General features: G+C 34.9%; 1 protein-coding gene across 3 annotated transcripts in view; it reads left to right on the forward strand.

Annotated features, from left to right (window-relative positions):
* CCDC102B (coiled-coil domain containing 102B) overlaps window positions 1-13,669 on the forward strand; it is a 180,973-nt gene extending 167,304 nt beyond the window's left edge. Inside the window, exons 6-7 of one of the 3 annotated variants that reach the window (XM_034643302.1) lie at window positions 720-929; window positions 12,220-13,669. In XM_034643302.1, coding sequence (XP_034499193.1) covers window positions 720-929; window positions 12,220-12,258 — 249 coding nt within the window. In that variant the 3' untranslated portion in view covers window positions 12,259-13,669. Of the gene's footprint in view, window positions 1-719; window positions 930-4,147; window positions 4,663-6,733; window positions 7,556-12,219 lie in introns of those variants that run through there. The other 2 variants (XM_034643301.1, XM_034643300.1) reach the window with 2 other exon arrangements.
* Window positions 13,670-15,832: the final 2,163 nt, after the last annotated feature.

Raw genomic sequence — 15,832 nt, forward strand, 5'->3', positions numbered from 1 at the left:
TTGTGACACTGAAATTTGAATTTTATATAACATTAATGTGTCTGAAATAGTATTCTTTTATAAAATTTTTTCAACTATTAAAAAAAGAAAACCTTTATTATGGAATATACTAAAATAGGTGGGTGAGATTTGGCCCCCTGGCCATGGTGGCCAGCCTCTATTCCCTGGAAATCCAATTAACCACTCTCTCTGTGTGTTTGACTGTGTTTTATAGTACTCTAATTATGGAATTTATAATATTCTGTTACATTCACTTGTCGTTGTTCTCAGTGACCAGCATAATATGTGGAACTTGAAAGGTATAGTAAGTAAATAAGTAAATGAGTGAATGAATACATGAGCTATATCCATGCAACCAGAATTGCCAAGGAAATTATTTTGTGCCTTCTCAATCGATAAAATGTTCATGATCTAAGTGCCAATTGTTGGCAGAATACTACTGTTTTTCACTTGACATATTTACTTGACAAATATGGTCTGTATGGTTATAGACATAGTCTCATGAACGAAGAGGAAAGCTATATTTAACTAGGGCATGGCCTGGTTTTAGGACCTTTGTGTTGTTTGCAACTTTCCAGACAAATATGGTTTTCTTTTTTAAAATTATAAAAATGCACATTATCTGTGAACCTTTCTTAGTGGGGGCTTTTTTGCTGGGTGCCTTGCCCTTTGGCAATTACAAGTGCTACATGTTGCCTCTTTGTGTTTCCTGTGTTTAGCTAGAAAGATTGCAGGCTGAAAATATCTCAGAGTGGGACAAGAGGGAAATACTTGAAACAGAAAAACAAGGACTGGAAAAAGAAAATAGAAGGCTAAAGGCCCAGGTGAAAGAAATGGAAGAGCTCCTGGATGGGAAAAATAGATTCAGTGCAAACTCTCAAGGCCCTGATTTCAAGACATCGCAGATCGAACCACAGGGACAAAAGAAGGTATGGGTGCTCCTTGGAAGCAATGTTCTCACTCACTGTACGTGCCTCCCTGAAGCTTGGTAGATGCTGCCTTCCCTTTTACCCACCTCCAAACCTGAATATTTCCTTTTGTGCTATTTAACATCTGGTCTCTTGCTCTCTTTCTCATTGTAAGGTAGAATAACATTGTTCATGAATATGAATACAGAGTGTAACAAATTTTGTATGACAATGTTAGAATAGGACAAATCTGACAGTTTCAAGCTTTTCCAAAAGGAAAAAAAAAGTAAAGGGATGGGCCTTTGTTTTTTGTTTCCTTTTATACATTTGTCTCAGTATTTTTCAAGCAATTGATCTTATTTCTCAATGAATAAATTTCTCCATTAGTTTGAGCAGCTATGTAATAAGCATTTGTCAGTAGTGATAGTATCTGCATAAACATTTCAATTTAGCTGAAGTTTACTCTCCTCTGGTTCTTTTTTAGTTTCAGAAAAATTATTTTGGAGTCAATTTAATGCATCATGTTGCAAATAGCTTTTATAGGCTATAGCATAAATATTAAAACTAGAATTAAATTCAACATCTGACTTTGAGAACTTCAGGTTTTTGGAATTGTTTTATCCTAAAGCCAATAGACATAATTCCTGCTATAGATGGGATTTTTTTTAAATAAATAGTTTTTAGATTTAAAAAATAATCTCTTAATGGCAGCTGCAATTTGTGTGTTTTAGTGTCCACATGCTGCAAAACATTTGCATCTTGTTTCTATTTCTTCCATCAGAGTACCTTTAGTATCTTAATGCACAATTCTGTTATTTCACTCAATGTCTTTAACAGTGAATTAAAAGTGAGTTTGATAAGTTCATATTTTTTAATTATATAAGTAGTTCATACTCATATGAGCTCTAAAACCTAAGTGGCCAGAAAAATTGAATTCCATATCACTTTTCCTTATTCTTTGTGATTCTAGGGATTAATTGCAAATGCAAGATTAAATTGCCTTGGAGTTCTGTGACTTGGCAGTGCAGATATCTAAAGTGAAATGTTATAGTCAGTAATCATAATTTTCATTATATGGATTCAGAAACCAGTCATAATAGTGCATTTGATTCTGACATATACAACTGATAAATCTACAGAGATGATTTGTGCAGATTTCTACTTGCGAATTTGATCATCAAAATGCTGGTTTGCATTTGACTCACTTGAACAGAACAAGCCTTTATATTATACTTTGTGTCAGTAACTGCTGTAGAAACTGGATGATGTGAAGATTAGTGACATTATCCCTGCCCAGCCTAGGCTTAAAATCTATATAGGGAGATAAACACATAAATTATTATCAGTAGTATATCATGATGATTGCTGATAAAGTAGAATGGGAATACAGAGGAAGTAATTCATTCTATTTCATTTTGATTCCTATCTAGTTACATCACCATGTTATAAAGTATGTCAGTTATGAAATATGAGGGTTGATTGGGGACTGCTTGGAACTGGCATACACGTCAGTTGGCATGTCCTGTCGACAGGGCAGAGTCCAGACCTGAGCTCTTTGGGACAAGTGTAGTTCTTCAGCTTAGAAATAAACAGAACTTGGAAACTGAAGATTCTGGAAGGTCTGACCACGGTGGGTGTGGTCATCAGTCAGAAAACTATTTCTTAACTATATATTCTCTCCAGGAAGAGGTGTTGATGATTCTTACACTCTTCATTAAGAATTCAGACTCACTGCTTGAACCAAAATAATTACTTACCATAGAGCAGCTGCAGGTCAAAATCCTTGGTGCCACAGAGATCCCCACTGGGATCAAGATTCAAATGTCCCCAAATGCCAAATAAAAGCTGCATATAAAACATGTCTAAGTCCAGAGAATACTGTAGATTTTATTATAACATGAAGTCAAATTGTAATTTTAACATTATTTTAATAAAAACTAATTTATATGTATATAAATTATGCATGGAGTATCATATAGGAGTATCATGTGTACGTAGGTATCTAATTACCATATAGAAGCACCATAAATCTATGCAAATATAATTTCTGTGTATCAGTGACACTGGAAAGAGGTGCTGACATGTGACAAAACAGTAACCACTCAATTATCAGTCTCTAAAAGAGGTGTAAAGTCTCTTATTACATTATCTTTATATCTAATCACATTTAACAAGTGTCTGTGACAGACACAAAATTGCCTGCTATTCACAGAAATCTCCAAATCAATAAATTGTGTTAATTTCTTGACCTTTAACATTCTCACTGTTCAGTGATTTTTTTTTTTTATAAATTCTTACTTATACAAGAGGGGAAGAATTTCACATATATATTTGAAATATATAGTGCTATATTTTGCATATATTTTTGCATTTTTGGCTTTAGTATTATAGGGAATAAATTTTTAAAGAAAGTATCTTTTCATTTTATTTTATTTTTTAAAAGATTTTATTTATTTATTTGACACATAGAGAGAGAGCACAAGCAGTGGGAGCAGTAAACAAAGGGAGAGGGAGATGCAGGCCCTCCGATGAGCAAGGAGCCCGATACGGGGCTCGATCCCAGGACTGTGGGATTATGACCTGAGCTGAAGGCAGATACTTAACCAACTGAGCCACCCAGGCGCCCCTATCTTTTCATTTTAAATGACACTATTGGGGCACCTGGGTGGCTCAGTTGGTTAAGGGTCTACCCTTGGCTCAGGTCATGATCTCGGGGGGATGGAGCCCTGCGTCGGTCTGCCTGCGGAGTCTCTTCTCCATCTGCACACCCCACCCACTCCACCCCTCCCTGTACACTCTCTCTCTCTTAAATAAAATATTAAAAAAATAAAATAAGTTGTACTGTAAATTTAAAGACAAAGATTCTCCTTAACACAAATATCTCATGACACGAATCTCCATCTTGTGGTGGTTTTTATGTCCTATGTTGAGGCTCCGTGTACATCAATCTTTTACAATTAAAAAAACCCAGCAGTACACCTGAACTTTTAATGACTAGATTGGAGAATTACTAATCAGTACGAACATTTGAGAGGTGAGACCATGCCTACAAGAGACACAGAGCGAAGGAAGTATCAAGACAACTGGTAAATCACGTGATTAAGAAAAGAACATCTTCACCAGGGCTTGGTGAGAAGAAAAAAAAAACGAAACTTTAAGGACTTCACGAATTTTAATCTCTTCCTGAGCTTTTGCTTCCACCTCCCTTCCTCCCTTTGTTCACTTCCAGGAACTTTTAGGAGGACAGAGAGAAAAGGAGAGGAGAAGAGAAGAGAAGACAAATGAGGGACGAAGAAGGGAAAAGTGAAGTGTGTGCCCACTATAGTGAGAAGATATAACAAAATAACCACAATGGGAACAAACACAAATAAGCTAATATTTATCAAAGTATCTCCTGATTTTGCTGTAATGGAGAAAAGTAGAATTGTAATTCCCAACCATTTTCCTAAATATGATTCCTATCCTATAAATGCTGATTTACTTTATTTACTTTATTGAGTGAGACAGGTTTTTGTCCTTGGAAAGCCTCAATTCTGTTTATATGCAGTATATGTATTCTCCATTCCAAATAATACTTCTTAAAGTGAAAAGTTGTTGGAAAAAGTGGTCAGTATTCTACTGGGTAAAGCCCCATGAACTAGTCAACATGCCACTCATGGAGTTTTTTGGAGGCTTATTTTCTTAAATCATTCTGGCAACTGAATCCCTTCCTTCAGGTCATACTATGGGTCATTTTCAGAAAGTTAATGTGACAGAGGGGTAATTGATGTGTCTTGGGAAAATGATGAATTAATCTAAGAATTGAAAGGCCATCAAAGTCAATTTCTAATGAATTTACTTTTCTGACAGTGTCCATTCCTTGAGTAGGAATGATATTATATGTATTTTGTTTTGTAACTTTACCCTCAAAAATATTTTCATTCAGAGGTTTAGCAGGCAAAGCTATGGATTTGTTAACTTTTCCTCATTCACTATTTCTTTTTCAAAACCTTCTTTGCTCATGAAATTATTGAATAATTTAAGAATAAAAATAATATCTATTCTTATAAAATAGTAATAATTTAAATATAGAATAACATAATTTTATATTATAGATAGGGTCATTCATGTTTTTCTTTAACATTTTCTTACATAGCTTTGCTTCCTGAGCTACACTAGAAATTTTAATTTTTAATATAGTGATTAGTAAAACTGTATTACTGTAGAGACTTTTGGATATATGGAAATTTTTAACCCATTCATATATGGAATATATTTTGTGTATAAAAATGAAAATAATTCCTTTTGAAAAATGTCTTCTTTGTAGCAAAACACTAAGCTACACCTGGGTGTCCTTTATGAATTGATAACTTAGTTACTTCATAAAACTCAGAAACACATCCATGATTTTATATACATTTTAACAAAAGTCATTGGGATTGTATGGGTTGAGCAGAACAATGTTCTTTTCCCCCAAGAATTTCTGAAGCTACCAGAGATAGACTCTTTTTTATTTTTTTTTAAGATTTTATTTATTTATTTGACAGAGAGACAGCCAGTGAGAGAGGAAACACAAGCAGGGGGAGTGGGAGAGGAAGAAGCAGGCTCCCAGTGGAGACCTGATGTGGGGCTCGATCCCAGAATGCCGGGATCACACCCTGAGCCGAAGGCAGACACTTAACGACTGAGCCACCCAGGCACCCCCAGAGATAGACTCTTAAGTACTGTTTATGAAGGTTATAAGGAGGTATCTACTGAAAGTTCCCACTGGATTGAAATAAATCAATATACCACACAGTAGGGTGGCATTTTCTCTAATATAATATGACTGCCCTCACTCACCCTTCAATACACACATGCATGCCACACACACACATACACACACATACAACAAATTGATTTTTAAAAATAAACTCTAAAATAGGAGTTTTATTTTTTCTTTCTGTTTTGTGATTCTCCACTGGAGCATAGGCATACAAATAAAACTTTGTATATATGAAGCTTTGTTTCTAGGAATATATTATCACTGGGTGGGATTTCAGTTCTTCTAAAAAAAAAAGCAAATGCCGTCATAGCTTATTAAATTAAAATTATGAATAGTAAATCCCAACCCCTATTACAGTGTTTGCCACACCTTCTTAAATATGTGTCAAATGAATAAATAAATTTATGTTCCATTTTCATTATTTAAATTTCATTGTATGTTTTGATTTATCTTTATCTTTTACCTTCCTTATTATTCTATGTTAGAGGGCAATGAGGTCTGTAAGGTTTTTGGGGGCTTATAATATTTTTCAAAGTCTTTCCTGTATACCAGATCTTTGATATTTTATCCGATAGCCAATTAAAACCAAGATGCAAATTTTGACATTTCAGGTCACTTATATTTTGTAGATTTAAAACTTCATGAAATTTTATAATATAAATTGTGACATTCAGATATGAAATTATATCATTTTGTGTTTGATATGTCTAGTGTACTACTAATAATCCACTATATTATTACAAAATGATTGGCAGTTCACATAGCTGTTATCGGTAGATTTATATTAGCTTGATTTAAAGCAATGATAAAAAATAATATTTAGTTTCTTATTTAAAATAATGAAACACTGTGGTTAAAATACTTCTTTAAAACTAAAGCTAAAATCCAAATTAAAAATAAAACCATAAGATGAGGGGAAAACCCATAGATCTGAGACATTTACTATTTTGTTTTTCTTCTTCTTTTCCTTTTTCTTAAAGTGAAATTACGTTACATAAAATTAAATATTTTAAAGTGAATAACTTAGTGGCATTTAGTACATTCATGACTTTCTACAACTACCACCTCTAACTGATTCCAGAACGTTTTCATCATCCCCAAGGCGAAACCCAGTAAGCATTATACAGCAGCTGCCCATCCCTCGCTTCCCTGAACCTCCAGCAACCGCAGGTCTGTTCTCTGTCTCTATGGATTTACCTGTTCTGGATATTTCATATGAATGGGATCATACAACCTGCAATTTTCTGTGTCTGGCTTCTTTAATTTGCATATAAGGTGTTCAAGGTTCGTATGTACATCAGTACTTCATTTTCCTTTTGGTTGCATAGTATTTAATTCTGTGGGTATACAACAATTTGTTCATCCATTTGTGTGCCAATGGACACTTGGGTTGTTTTCATCATTTGGCTCTTTCGAATGGTGCTATTATAAACATACATGTACGTGCATTTATTTGAATACCTGCTTTCAGTTATTTTAGGTACATAACTAGGAGTGGAATTTCAGGGTCATACGGTAGTTCTATATTTAATGTTTGAAGGAACCAGGGAGTTTTTTTTTCCACAGTGCCTGAACAGTAATATTCCTGTCACATTGTATGAGAGTTCCTAGCTCTCCATATCCTCAGAAACACTTGTTCTTTTTTGGTTTTTGTTTTATTTTTTTAAAATTATACTCATCCTAGTGGGTGTGTAGTGTGGTATCTTGTGGTAGATTTGATTTGCATTTCCCTCATGATTAATGATTTAAAAATCCTTCCATGTGCCTTATATATCTTTTTTGGAGAAATGTCTATTCAAGCTCTTTACCCCTTTTTTTAAACATAAGGTTGTTTGCTTTTCTGTTGCTGAGTTGTAAGAGTTCTTTATGTATTCTGGATATTAAATCCTTATCATATATTTGATTTCCCAGCATTTTCGACCATTCTTTAGGTTGTCTTTTCACTTTCTTGGGAATGTCTTCTGTTGTATGCAGTTTTTAATTTTGATAAATTCCAGTATATCTATTTTTCTTCGGTTGTTCGTTCTTTTAAAGTTTCATTTCTAAGAGTCCATTGCTGAAACCAAGGTTGTGTAGATTTAACCCCTATGTTTTCTTCTAAGACTTTTATAGTTTAACCTGTTATATTTAAGTCATTGACCTATTTTGAGTTAATTTATTCACATGTAGTGTAAGATAGGAATCCAACTTTGTTATTTACATATGGCTACCCAGTTGCCATGTGTTGAAGAGACTGTATTTCTCCAATTCAATGGTCCTGGTACCTTGTAGTTTATAGATGTATGGGCTTATTTCTGGAGGCTCAGTTCCATTCCATTGGTCCACCTGGTTAGCATAATGCCAGTACCACACTGTTTTGATTACTGTACCTTTGTAATAAATTTTGAAATCAAGAAATATGACTCCTTAAGCTTTCTTCTTTTTCATTATCATTTTGGATATTTGGAGCCATTTGAAATTCCATATGAATTTGAAGATTAGCTTTTTCATTTCTGCAAAAAAAAAAAAATGCAGTAGGGCTTTGGATAGGGACTCCATTGAATCTGTAGGTGACTTTTGGGAATATTGAGAACTGCTGAATGTGTATGTCCCTCCAAAGTTCATATGTTGAAACCTTATTGCAAATGTGATGGTATTTAGAGGTGGTGCTTTGGGGAGGTGATTAGGTCTGACAGCAGAGCCCTCATGAATGGAATAAGTGGCTCTATGAAAGAGACTCCAGAGAGCATCCGCATTATTATCCAGTGAAAGTGGTAACCGCTAAATGTGTGATTCAGCAAATCTATAACAGGAAAATGGGACCAGAGGTTAGAGTATGAAAGAATAAAATTCTTATCCTGGTCCATGCTCAGTATTTTGGCCAAATAGTACTTTGTGCTTTAGTTTTCTCATTTTTAAGAAAAGAGTCTGGAATAAATAGCCAAGATTCTTCCAGCACCAAAATTCCATTATCCTATTATGTTTTCCAAAATTTAGCTACTAGGTTTAAATAAAAGCACTAATTTGGGTTCATGAGGACAATGCAAGATTTCTTTAGAATTTCAGTTTATTTTCACTAAAATAGCTTTTGGCTCCTGATACAGCTGAGTGTACTCTTTCCACTTGCCGGATTTATTTCTTTTTAATTCATGCAGTTAAATTTAATATGATTGTTGACATAATTGAGAGATTTTTCATTTCATATTTCTCTGCTACTGCCCATCACTTTCTGTTTCCCTATCGTTTTATTTTGCTTAATTTAATGGTATTTAAATCCCCACAGCATTTGGCAGGCTTTCTAATTCTCTCTAAATTCTAGGAAAACAGAGAACAGGAAGCATCAATATATCAGTAACTAACAACAATCATCTCTTTGCTTTTTAACCAACTTTAATTTAATTTTCCATTACAAAGTTCCATGTTTGTGTGTGTGTGTGTGTGCACATGCACACATGTGAAGGTTCTATTTTAGTGTAACATGAATCAATAAAGAATAATTACAAATCACATTCATATTTCACATTCAGCTCCTTTTCTAGCATTCTGAGGTTGTGTTATTCCATGTATGTTCAGGAGAATTCACAAGATAGAGAGAAGGAATTTAAAAATAGATTAGATGTTCTTATCTCCTGGAGCAATGTTTCCTGAAGTTGGATCATGGTCCTACTGTACCAAATAGGGTGCTTTCTGAAAATGAAAATTCTAAATTAATAGGCATGTAACTTGGGAAGTAGGCAGGTATATATTTTTTAAGAAGTAGCTAGGTGTCCATTCACTGATGAATGGATAAGGAAAATGTGGTATATATACACAATGGAATATTACTCAGCCATAAAAAGAATGAAATCTTGCCATTTGCAATGTTATGGAAGGAGCTAGAAAGTATGATGTTAAGTGAAATAAATCAGTCACAGAAAGACAAATACCATATGATTTCACTCATATGTGGAATTTAAGAAACAAAACAAATGAGCAAAGGGTAAAGAAAAGATAGAGGCAAACCAAGAAACAGACTCTTAACTACAGAGAACAAACTGATGGTTACAAGAGAGGAGGGAGCGGGGGCGGGGTGATGGGTGAAATATGTGATGGGGATTAAGGATGGGGATTAAGGAGGGGACTAAGGTGATGAGCACCAGGTGTTTTATGGACGTGTTGAATCACTATTGTACACCTGAAACTAATATTATGCTGTACATTAATTAACTGGAATTTGAATAAAAATTAAAAAAATTATTTTCACAGCCAAAAAGTAAGTAAAAGTAAAATGTTGATAGATTTAGACAAAATCTCCCCCCAAAAAAGTATCTAGATGATTTTTATGTCCACTAACTTGGAAAACCACAGGTTAACACATGATGTTTTCAAAATGGATTATAATGCCCTTTGTAATAACTGTAAATGACTTTAGGTTATTTCTGATTTGGCATTATTGAAGAATGTGTGTGTGTAACTTTAGTAAATATGGTAAATACCTTTTGTTAATGACAATTTCAAATTACTTTCAAGGATGTTTTATACACTTCATAGTTAAATAAACATCACAAATGAAATTTATTTTCCTCCTGCACTAATACTTGAAAATCTGGTTCTCTGTGCTGGAGGCAAATTGGTGGCTGTTTTGGTGGCATGTCCTTGACAACATGGGGAATGAGCAGGGAAATGTGAGAGGTCTGCTGTGCCAAGGTGAAGCAGGTGTGGGGGAACAGTAGCATATGGAGAAATAATTAGCTGGCTGAGACTGTGTTACAAGAATAATTTTACCTTAAGCCAGTTAAAATTAATTATCCTACCTTAAGCCAGATAGAATTAATTCAGTTTCTCCCAAAGAAACTGTTTATTTGGCTCGATTTGGGCAGACATAGCTTGAATGTTTTTTAGCCACATTAATGAACATTTCATAATTAGAACTATGTCCTTTGGCTCTGTATACAAATAGGAAAAAAAGAAAGAAAATTTGGATTTACAGAATTTTAAAGCCCAAATGTGTCCTTTTCTCCAGATAATTATGAGTTTTAATGTTTTCTGGTCTTTATATTTGAATGAGTCACTGCTTATTAGCTTAACTTGTACCATATGAGGAATGCCTTTTTCATTCTTTTTATTAGATTTGTCCTCTCCACTCCTTTATTAGCATGTAATCCATTTTAAGATAAAATTCATTTCAGTTTTTAGTTTTAATGATTATAAAGGAAATATCAGAGTATTTTTTTCAAAACTAGATAAAAACATTTTCAGTTTTTTCTGTGATGAGACAATATGAATTTTCAAATGGTGCTATTCATTCCATTACTTATTTCACATGTGTTTGTAATATATAATTTTCAAAGGACAGAAGAAGAATATTAAGACATAGTTTTATAAAAGGTAAGGTATCTCATCTATTATATGTTAAAAAAATTCATTTGAAATCAGGTGACATCTATTCTTTCATTCGCTTATTGATTAATTCAACAAACATTTGCTGAACTCAGAATTTGGTTGTAGGTATCCAAAAACAGATAAATAATAGAAAGGTATATAATACAAGGAATCTGATGACTGGGACTTGGGGGTCAAACTCCCTGTTGGATATACAGGAATGACCCCTGGTGGACCGCCACAGAATAGGCCTAACTAGAGAATGGGTTCCTCAGAGAAGGTATCAGGAAGAGACAGAGTTCCATGACACTGTTTCATCCCTGTCCCCATGGTCAATCTACCTTAGCTACAAGATGGGGATTCAAGTCACCCTATGACCGGACTTGCCAGATCTGTAATTTTTTTTTTTTAAGATTTCATTTATTTCTTGAACAGAGAGAGACACAGCTAGAGAGGGCATACCAGCAGGGGGAGTGGGAGAGGGAGAAGCAGTCTTCCCACTGGGCGGGGAGCCCAATGCAGGGCTTGATCCCAGGACCCTGGGATCACACCCTGAGCCAAAGGCAGACACTTAACAACTGAGCCACCCAGGCGCCCCAGCACTGTAATTTCTTGTTGCTACTCTTCCCCCACTGAGATCAGCTCCAAATTCAGGTCTTGCTTGAGCACATTTCTTTTCCAGCATCTAAAGCTTATCTGGAGCTCTAGCTGTAAGAGATTCAAGAAAATGTAGGTGTTTAGTAATCCAGGAGGGAAAACTAAAAGAACTCTGGAATAGATGTTGAGATAGCCAATCTATATTTCAGACTCGCACAGTGTAGGTAGGGAATATAAGGGTGGCAAGACACACAATGTAACAGCTGTCCTCATGAAACCTGCAGTCAAATCAAATCATCAACAAAGTCTATAATGGCGACTGTGTTAAATGCTGCAAATTAATAGATTTATGTCATTGCTTCTTCATGGGAAATGACGATGCAGAATGAGATCAGAAAGGAGAAAGGAAGTCATCACCCCGAGAGGCCTGGTGTAAGAGCACTCCATACCAAGTGAATAAGTTCAGGGGCATATTTGCTTTGAGTGAAGTTTGGGGAAAACAAGTGAAATCTACTTTTCTGAGATCCTTCTAAGTATGTGGGGTAGAGGAGAAACATGACTGTTGGGGAGAGAGAACTTGGAAGAAAGCTGAGGTTCTGAGGCTCTAAAATCCTGTCTACTACCTCGTAGGCCCCTGGCTTGGTGATGAAGCTCCCAGGACTGATCTGAAGACTGCTGGTAAGCAAAGGGAGGAGGCGTGCTAGCAGAAGTCCATGTGCTGTGGAAAGGGTGGGGAAGGCACAAAAAAGAAGTCATGGGGTCTCCTAAATTGACTTTTAAGTACTCCCCACAAACGATCTGGTGGCTATACTTTGTGTAGCTAAAGGAATTGTCATGTTATGACCTTTATTTGTTGCTTTATCCTTAGGTCCTGTTGTTTGTCTAGTCCAAATTTTTTGCATTGAAATTAAAGTACCTTTCTATGTCGTTTTAGGGACTTTATCTATCAATTCAGATTATTCTTGGTGTATGCTAATGATATAGCTTAGTTTCTTTAATGATTAAGCCTGTACCAAATTGTTATTTTGGAAGTTTTCTGTTAGTATCTGCAGCAAAATACTTGTTGATTACTTATTCATCTAAGAATGACGACATTTTGCTCTGTACCTTTATTTCTTTTTATTCCAAACATTGTACACTATAATCAGTGTTCACCTCACCATAGAAATAGAGTTATTTTTATTGGGATACAATCTGAAAATAAATCTCATCTTCAAGTAGAATATGGACAGGATGACACTTATGTCAGACTATGTCCCACCATTTTATTTGCTATATGCACACTATAGAATTCATATATGGAGATATATATAATACATATTACATATATACCTATTATATATATATATATGTAATATATAAAAAACATCCCCCCATTACACACACAGACATGCAGAGCTACATATACATAAGAAAAGTGTAACAATGTAGTAGGCCAAATATTGATAAATCCAAGATGATAAAGACAATTAATTAGGAAGTTCCTAAGGCTTTTTATTAGGATAATGATCTGGTCATCTGAGATCAGAAGATATAAAATTTACGCTTAAATCCTTATTTTATCAAGGCAAAACATAAAAGTAAATGTGTTTGCAGATTCAGCATCATTTTATCTTATTAGTGGTGGCTTTTGTTTGGGGGAACGCTAATATCTATTCACCTGGGCTTCTACTTAACATACAGTTTTTTCCTCTAGGATCAACTCCACCCCAAAATTTCAGGCCACATCCTTTGGTCAAGGTTGGATAGGTGATTCATGTTTATCTAATCAAAACATTTAAGTTTTCCAGGCACACATGCTAGAATGGGCAGGTAATCACACCAGAGACAATTAAATGTAATGATGTTTAGACTTCTTGAAGAGACACACTTTCTTGTTGTTAAAAATTAAAGATTGTAAAAAACATTATACTTTCACTGGGAGCTGCATGAGAAGGAGTTGAGGCATGGAGAGGAGCCTGACCAGGTGACATAATGAGCCTCTCTGGCTTAAGCCATAGACTGGATTAAGATACCCCTGGGAATTGCAAATAATGCTGCTATAAACAGAGGGGTGCATGTATCCCTTTGAATTAGTGTGTTTATATTCTTTGGGTAGATACCCAGTAGTGAGATTACTGGATCGTAGGGTAGTTCTATTTTTAACCTTTCGAGGAATCTCCATACTGCACCAGTTTGCATTCCCACCAACAGTGCGTGAGTGTTCCTTTTTCTCCACATCCTCACCAACACTTGTTGTTTCTTGTGTTTTGATTTTAGCCATTCTGACAGGTATGAGGTGATGTCTCATTGTAGTTTTGATTTATATACAATAGCCAAATTATGGAAGGAGCCCAAAAGTCCATCGATTGATGAATGGATAAAGAAGAGGTGGTAGGGGCACCTGGGTGGCACAGCGGTTAAGCATCTGCCTTCGGCTCAGGGCGTGATCCCGGCGTTATGGGATCGAGCCCCCACGTCAGGCTCCTCCTCTTTGAGCCTGCTTCTCCCTCTCCCACTCCCCCTGCTTGTGTTCCCTCTCTTGCTGGCTGTCTCTATCTCTGTCAAATAAATAAAAAATCTTTAAAAAAAAAAAAAAGAAGAGGTGGTATATATATACACACACACACAAAATATTTTATATATATATGCCTATATATATATATATAAACCAATATATATATAAACCAAGAAACAGACTCTTAACTATAGAGAACAAACTGATGGTTACCAGAGGGGTGGTGGGGGAGGGGATGGGTGAAATAAGTGATGAGAATTAAGGAGTACACTTGTATTGAGCACCAAGTGTTATATGGAATTGTTGAATCACTATATTGTACACCTGAAACAAATATAATACTGTATGTTAACTATACTGGCATTAAAATAAAAACTTAAGAATAAAAACCCCTAGGATTTTCAGTTATTTGTGTCCATGAATTTTCTTCTCCATTAAAGAAAATTTGAATTGAGTTTCCAATAAATTCCAATAAATAAAAATGTGTTTTCCAACAAATCAAAACAGTTTCAATAATAATAGCAAATATATTCTTTTTAAAAGGGAATTTAGAAAAAAAAGGATAAAAGGGAATTTTAAAGGAAAATGTAGTTTAAATAAAAGATAAACTCCTTTGTTTCAAGAAAACCAGGGAATCAATCTCTAAGTTTGTTAATCATTATTAGCGTAGGCAAGTGGTATTTAGCTTTTAGCCAGCAAGTATCGCTTATATATAAACATAAAAGGGGAACGGCACGAACATATCTACATACACAGGTGTGGTGAATAGCACATGTGGAATATGGATAGATGTTTTTTTTTTCACATCCATATTGGAGAAAACTATTCCCTAATATATTTTGTAGATTTATCTCCTGAAGAGTTATATTCCATGATGTATTTTTATTACTTAAATGTCATAATTTTAAATAATTTCCCCAACTACTAGTTATCAACACTTTATATAAAGTGTTAATGAAACTAGGTCATTCAATGTGTGTGTGTGTGTGTGTGTGTGTGTGTGTGTGTGTATGTGTGTGTGTATACAAATATTTGGAAGGGATACACACTAGTAGAAGATGGATTAAAAAGTGTATTATATTGGCCACAGTCTTATTAGCAGAAGTGCTGTTTCCTCTTACGGCAATACCTTAGACAAATAAATATAGCTTTGTCATCTGTTTTTACCAACAGTAAGCTGAAAAACATTGGCTTCCTCATAAACTCTACAAGGTGTATTTCAGTAATTAATTATTAAAATTTTGGAAATTCAGAAGCAGAATTGTGGTGTCTAGAAAAAGTGTTCACCTTATGATAGTAGCGAGTATCCTGGGATTTATGGAGAGTCAACATACAGAACTATGTTCCCCTCAAAATTCTTTTATTCTTCTAGAGACACAGTATGAAGTCAAACTCTGCTACAAGTTTAGTGTCAAAGGAGACTTTTCCTATTTAAGCCCTCATTATGATTCTCTTAGTGTTTGTGGATGTGAGGTGAGATCATTATACAGTTTATCCAACAAAAATGACGTTGAGGTAAGTGTAGTTTATTCAGATCTATGGTTACAAGGTGTGTGAGAGAATAACTTCAATGTTTGCCATGGTGAACTTTGTGTACATTCTTGCATTCTTGTTTTGTAACAGGTCTTAATTACCAAGATGCTATGGGTATTTCAAAATTTTGGTTCAATTTTGGCAAGAATCTGAAGGTCGCTATATCCTGAAGAACCACATTATTAAACCTAAAAAAAGTCACCCAGTTCCTCT

Source organism: Ailuropoda melanoleuca, chromosome 14, assembly GCF_002007445.2.
Source record: "Ailuropoda melanoleuca isolate Jingjing chromosome 14, ASM200744v2, whole genome shotgun sequence".
Taxonomy (NCBI): Eukaryota; Metazoa; Chordata; class Mammalia; order Carnivora; family Ursidae; genus Ailuropoda; species Ailuropoda melanoleuca.